The 6,855-nt window shown below is 43.0% G+C and overlaps 1 protein-coding gene across 1 annotated transcript; it reads right to left on the bottom strand.

The window, feature by feature from the left end:
• Window positions 1–6: 6 nt before the first annotated feature.
• Window positions 7–6,319, bottom strand: selenon (selenoprotein N). The gene is made up of 12 exons (XM_075448918.1): window positions 5,897–6,319; window positions 5,113–5,230; window positions 4,863–4,993; window positions 4,432–4,644; window positions 4,216–4,340; window positions 3,523–3,660; window positions 3,363–3,444; window positions 2,896–3,084; window positions 2,699–2,804; window positions 2,074–2,185; window positions 1,851–1,953; window positions 7–1,402 (listed from the first exon to the last, which is right to left on the bottom strand). The coding sequence occupies exons 1-12, from the start codon at window positions 6,080–6,082 to the stop codon at window positions 1,235–1,237; spliced, it is 1,671 nt and encodes a 556-aa protein (XP_075305033.1). The 5' UTR covers window positions 6,083–6,319; the 3' UTR covers window positions 7–1,234.
• Between the last annotated feature and the right edge of the window lie 536 nt (window positions 6,320–6,855).

Below are 6,855 nucleotides of genomic sequence, written 5' to 3'. Positions count from 1 at the left end.
CTTAGACATTTGTTAAGAAAAACACAAAAAGCTTTTATTTGGTGGGAAAAAGGTCAGAATTACAGTGTTCCTATGAAGGCTATAAGACAGGCAGATGACTCATGTGGATAAGATCTTATTTGACCTGAAAAGTGCAAAACTCAGAGGAAACTATTCTTATGACTTTATGTGTCATACTCAAAAATGAATTAAGGACTTAAAGAAAAGCAAAAATGACATGAGATGAGAGCCCTCAGCAAGTCCAGAATATTTTCATTTTCCATTAAAATATGAAGTACTTTCTCTAACTACCAGCGCAAGCAAACTGTTTAATCGGTACACAGTGTTGTATGTCTTTAAGCTATAGAATCAAACCATTTTGTGCCATATTTTCACAAGAGTAAAGCAAGTGGAAGCCAATCTAATGAATTTATCTGCCTGACAACATATCAAACAACAGTGATCTTTGGTGTGGTCACATTCTTCCTCTGAAAAGAATAATAAAAAAAAAAAAAAGGCAAAACGTTCTGACATAATGTTTCAAACACAAACCATGAGAAAACTATCAGATTAAAACTTTATGTGCCACAGTCCTGTTCGGTTCTTCCTGCTGCTTTTGTCCCCAGAGTCAGAGCAGGGCGTTCCCTCCAGCGCCCTCGGCAACAACATCAGGCGTCACCCGACTCTGAGAGAGTTTTCAGGCGAAGTCGTCACTAACTGCAGAAGCACAACTGGAGGCAATAACGACGGCTGCCCCGGCTCTGGGTACACCCAGCAGCAGGAAGACTCACTCAGCCATTAAATACTGCACAGGCAACAACATGACAGAAAGAAAAAAAGACATTGTATGCTGTGCTGTGTTGTGATGTACTAAGGATTATCTTACACTCTAGAGTGATTTGGCAGGCCTCCTCTCCATCACATCAATCAGCTACAAGCAGAGAGAGCAGGTCGAAATGTGTTTTTACATCTTTGTCACTGCTCAGTGTGCAAGGCATTAGTAGTGGATCATTTACATGTAGCAATCACTATAGAAAAACAGTTTATAAAACTTCATTTTTGACCAAGAGGGAGGTTCAAATAAATAGTAACAAAGAGGACACAAGGCAAAGATGTTTTCCAGCTGCCAACACAGATGAGAAAGCTTCTCTCCATAATTGTTGGTGGGTTTTCCTTATCATGGATCATTAACAAGAGGAATGCTTATGACTTCCTCAAGCTGAGTGACTCAGGCTCTGTCTCACACACAAACACATTATTGTGCCATGTACTCTTTAGCTTTCTCCAGCCCCTCTTTAAGGAAGGTGATGTAAGTAGATGTGGAGGGGTCCTCAAATGCACTGGAAAAGCTGAAAGTTGCTCCCTCCTCCTCGGGCTTCATAGCCGTCTGGTCCAGGAAGTAGTTGGCATTGATGTGGTGGACCTAAAAGAGATACACAAGAGCCTTTTGCAGTGAATTCCTTCCTTTCAATAGTCGTAAGACAATTGCTTTTTTAGGAATACAGTAAAGAATACTGCGTAACTTTGTGTGGAGCAAATTATCAAAAAGATCTGAGATTAAACTCTTATTCTGAACACCGCTTCAGCCAAGAATAATCTAGAGCAAGTTTTTACAAAACAGTTTAGGGTTTAAACTTGTGATTTTCATGAAAACAAATTAGCACGATAGTACCATTAATGGAAAGTTTTGTCTGCTTTTTACAATGGTTTCCATTGTTAGTGGCAGAGTCAGCTACTAATGGACGAGGCATTCAGACATACATGTTTTAGTTTTTAGTCATTGCTCACACAAATGCCAACAGGTCCCCCTGCTGCAAGTTCATCTCAGATTTCTTTGCATTTTCACATCATTTGGTCATAAAAATATTTACAATGGTTCCATTGGGAAGCGCCAACAGCATCTCCACGGGGAAATTGTACTTTTCCAGGTGTAAGCGGGCCTTTTCACTCATTGCAGGGTTCCACTCATCAGCCAGATGAATGACAAAACAGGAAATGTATGTTACCACACAGTCAATGCAAACAGTCCACTTGTCAGTTAACTGGTTTCTACACGAGTTTTCTTCTGGGTTTTCACAGCTCTGACTGCTCACCTGCATGTTCTCCAGCTCTTTGACCAGAGACCAGCTGCTGACAAAGCTCTCGTTGAGCAGAGCCAGGACGGGCGAACTTTCCAGGACTGTCTCCCGGAGAGTTCGCCCTGAACCTACAGGGGTGCATGGGGAGATGGAGACATTGAACTATTGTGCAAAACTCTGAATACTTACGAGACTAAACTATTGACTTTTCGCTGAACAAAGTGAATCATAGTGACAAGTGACATAGTGAATTAAACTATGCCAATACAATAAACTAAAATGCCACTAAAAGTGTTTTATTCCTCCAATTCGGGTCTAGCTTTGGTGTTAGTTAGCATGTGATTATTGCAGTCTGCATGTTAGCATGGTCACAGAAAAACTGTCAAGGCTAATTTCCTGAAAGTTGGTAAAAAGTTGGAGTGTGACCTTCAGTATCTCAATGACTTTCTCTAAAATTGCAAAACAGGATGTTAGCCTTTGTGAGGGTGCACGCCGTATGAGCCCTTTAAGTTTCTTCTTTCTAAAGAAGATTCTTATGAACATCAGATGAGCTTTATTGAAAGTGTCCCCCTTATCTGTGCTCCGATACAAACCAAAAAGCATTCAGTGCTGTGACATCAGCTCCTTGCCAATGACCTCACCTCAGCAGGACTGGTCATCTAAAGCTCCCCAGAGCAGAATGGAATGCACCAGCTTCTTCTCGGCCTCCGCTCGCTCAAAGGCCTCAGAAAAAGGCAGATAGGGCACCTGTACAGGAGCACGGTCACACCAGTAAAACAGTTGTGAAAAGGATCTTGTTACACGCCAATGATTCAATGGCTCACTCTTGGACACTTGCCTTCTTAAAGGGGTAGAGGGTGACCTCCAGACGGCGAGCAGCTTCATGTTGACTGATCTCTGAGGTCCAGTGAATTTCCTCAAAGACAAACTGAATTGGCTCGCTGCCGCTGTCCCGACTATCGATGACGTTTCCCTCCACATCCACGATGACGGAGGGAGTGGAGGGGCCAGTGGACTGCAGCTCTAACTAGAAACACAAATTCTCATTCGATACATACTAATATGTATGTTTCCTTGATGTATTATGTAAAATCACATACGGGCACACAAAAAGTTTGTGCTTTTAAAATGAAAATGAAGAACTTTGGAGTGCCTTTTAAAAAGCTTAATGGCTAAATGGAATTAAAATGACAAGACACCCAACTGTAACTAGAGCCAATGCCTCCAAGGCATCCTTAATGGAACTAAGAGTAAAATAAAGAAAAAACACGAAGAGTACAGTAAGGGATTGCACTGCAGCCGTACCTGTGGCAGGTAACCAATGTCCACCTCCATGTTACTGCTCTCACTGGCTCCATAGAGCCACTCCATGTCCACGTTCAGAGACCTGCGGCACAGCAGGAGGAGTCTCAACTGCACTATCTGACAACTGTATATGACAAACATGTGTGTTTGAGGGGTTTACCTGTCATTGGGGACATAGAGCTGGAAGCGACGGACGTGAGAAGCGTCTTTAGAGAGGACAATGTTGCCAGTGAACTGGCCCGGTGTGAACCAGAAGGGGAAGTCTGGAACATCATTGAGCTGGAACTCTGCATGAATCCTGCATGTGTGAAGAGAATGAGAGGCTGAGTTTGTACTGTCAAAGAGGGATTAGCATGGAAGACGTTCAAGACTTAACCAATCTGGTCTTTCAAACAAATCCCGCACGCTTAAAATTAACGACAGCTCCAAAAGCAAACTATCAGCGGCGGATTGCTTTTCCGGGTATGTAAAATGTATAGTCTATCTCAGCCTGGAGTGAGTCACCTAATAAAACAGGAAGCATTTGTAGGACGTGTGGGACTTTAAGGCAAGGGTTTGACAAGTTCAACAGCTAACTCTGAAATCTCACGTTTCTGTCTTTCTCATATACAAAGAAAGAGTAGTTTTCAACTGCTTGAAGCTGGTGAAAATGAAACTTCCATCACACCAATAACACTGTGCTGAATCAAACTCTGTGACGATCTTACACTGAAACCAGTGGCCGTCTGCCAGGACAAACAATAACACTGAAATTCATTACGTATTCTGGACAGTCAGCACTGAAGTGAGGAATACATCATTCAATAGGTAATGGGTTAAAAGATGAAAAGCTAAGGTCTGACACACTCCGCACCTGAAGACGATGTCATAGTAAAAGTCATTGCTGGCACGAATGCAGGCGACCGTGCCCTGTGGAGCAAAACGGGATTTTATGAAGGGCCGAGGGTGGAACATGCTCAGCAAGGTGTGGATGAGAATCTGCGGGAGGAGAACATAAACAGCCATCAGCACACAGTGTAATAGGTGCAAATTAAAATCTGACAACAGGAGGGCATTTTACTGAGAGGACCTCTTTGCCCTTTGGGGTGGGAGGGTGGTATCGATTGTTAGGCAGGTATCCAGTGAAGATGTTGAGCTCGCTGGGAATCACCCACCACGTGTCTCCCACTTCTGCCTTATTCTTTGGGGGCAGAAACACCCTGAACTGGCTGGCAGAGAATGACGAAGAAGGCACAACAGGATCCTTCCAAGCGCGGAGTCCGCCAAGTGAGCTGTGTGAAACCTGACAAAAAAAAAAAGAAATTCAAGAACAGAGTTGATCATGAGGATTGTTACATTTTTCACAAACAGCTGATTCAGTCAGGCAAAAGAAACTGTGTTAATTAATCCCAAGAACGTGCTCTGTTGGAAAGTACACCGAATTAATGAGAAAGACAAAGATATGCTCGTCCTATTGAGAAAAAGTAATAGCACATAGTTTTGTGCTGTTTTTTTTTTTACCCCGAGGAAACCATCCTTGCTCTTGGTCATGGAGTCAAGCAGCAGAGGCTGCATTTTGGCCTCCAAGATCAAAGTCTCTCCATTGGGGTCATGGATCACTTCCTCCTCCAAATCCACCGGGGGTGTAATCCCTGTGAGCAAGCCGTTAGTTATCAGTTGGTATCGTGCTATGCATGGCAGAGACACTGAGGGCAAGGGAGTGAACTTAAGAGAGAGGATGAATACAATTTTAAAAGCCTTAATGATGTACCTGTGAGCTTCTCTGCAATGGGTTTAAACTCCTCGGGACTGAGAAAGAGGTCGTGGTCGGTGTCTAAGGAGGAGAAAAGAAAAAGCCCCTCGGCACCAAGAGTTCGAACACTCTCTCCCTGATGCAGGGACACGTGCGTCAGAGTGATCTTTGATGTCATAACACACTTGAGAGATTTTCAATGCAGAAACAAATTCAGGACAAACAGCCATCACATCACTGACATCACTAATTCTTTTTTCCAGTCTTCAATACAATCTGACGGATATCGCAAACCCTGCTGCAGATACTGATACAGTTACAGTAAAATATCTCTACAGCAAAATACAGCAGCAGGGTGTTTGATTTGTTGTGTCTGAGCACTCATCCGACATCAGCAGTCCTGCCTAATAAAGATCAGCCCTGAGGCCACATACTGCATGAATGTCAGTCAGACCACCCTTTCTCTCACAGATGCGTGCCTACCAGCGTCTGTACAATGGAGTGAAAGGGGGGAGGGAGGTGCCAAAGCATGCTGGAGACCCACTGTAGCGAGAAAATGTGGATTTATAACTAAGGATTGTGTTTTAACAGCTGGCTGACAGACCCACCCAGCTAATAAAAACACCACAGGGTAGGTAAAAACTGCAGAAGAAGCGCTTGAGCCGCCTGATTTCTGGTGATTTCTAAGAAACGCACCTTTTAAAGTTAAGTGAAGGATAATAAAGGAATTACAAATGCAGCACGAGATCAGTGCAAAGTTTCAGCTGAACCATGAGACGAACATTACAGATGTGCATCTTACATGACGTTTGAGAAACTGAGCATCTTGGTAGTACTTGATCCCAAAAGCGAGAAGGGGAACAGCAAAGACCATCAACAGGGTCCACATCCCCCTGTAGAACCAGGATCCAGAGCCGGAGCTCTGGTGCCCATTCTGCCTTGCATTGCTCTCTTTATCGGAGATTTCTTTATCCACGTCTGCAGCCATCCTCGACCTCCAATACAGCTATTTAGACGAGGGCATGGTAGTCCAATAGCGTTGTAAAACAGCTGCCAGCACCGATTCCTCAGTGTGAACTTTCTACAAAGCTCGGCGATCTTGTACCCGGGGATGGCGGCGCGTCTTTTTCCTGGCAACAGCTGTGAAACGTTAGCTAGTAGCACAGATTTCTTATTTCCCACATCCCATCTGGAACCATATAAAAGTGGTTAGAAGCCCGAGGTTAGTCAGTGGCAGGCATGATAAACCGGAAATGAGGCGTGTGGGGCTCAAAATTAAAGCTCGGATGATTTAGTTAGCTCGCTTGGTGATTTCAGACTTCAAACGTGGCATTGTTACTAGTCATGATCAGTTGCTTATGCGATAAAAAAATATACATTTTTTATTTTATAAAATATAAATTTATAAAAAATTATAAAATATATATATATTTTTATAAAATAAAAAAATATATATATATTATCGCATGAATGCATATTTTCCCTGTGGAACTGTTGATTTATTGCTCAACAGGAGTTAGTGGTATCAAGCAACTTGAGCAAGTCGTTTTTTCATTAGTTTTTTTTTTTAAAAAAGGACCGGAAACTGTAGCTTGCTAGGCTAACTAACTGTAACTTGGCACGCGGGCACAAGAGGAGCATTTAAAGGGGCAGGGTCTCTTTGTTCGCCCAAAGAATGTCTGCTAGCAGTCCGCAATTATATGTTTCTGTGCCAGAGGGATCTGTTGCTGCTTTGTGTTCTTTTATGTTTTTTTTTTTGCA

Source organism: Odontesthes bonariensis, chromosome 17, assembly GCF_027942865.1.
Source record: "Odontesthes bonariensis isolate fOdoBon6 chromosome 17, fOdoBon6.hap1, whole genome shotgun sequence".
In the NCBI taxonomy this organism is placed as follows: Eukaryota; Metazoa; Chordata; class Actinopteri; order Atheriniformes; family Atherinopsidae; genus Odontesthes; species Odontesthes bonariensis.
Note: the sequence above shows the minus strand (reverse complement) of the source record. Positions and strands in the feature narration are given on the sequence as shown.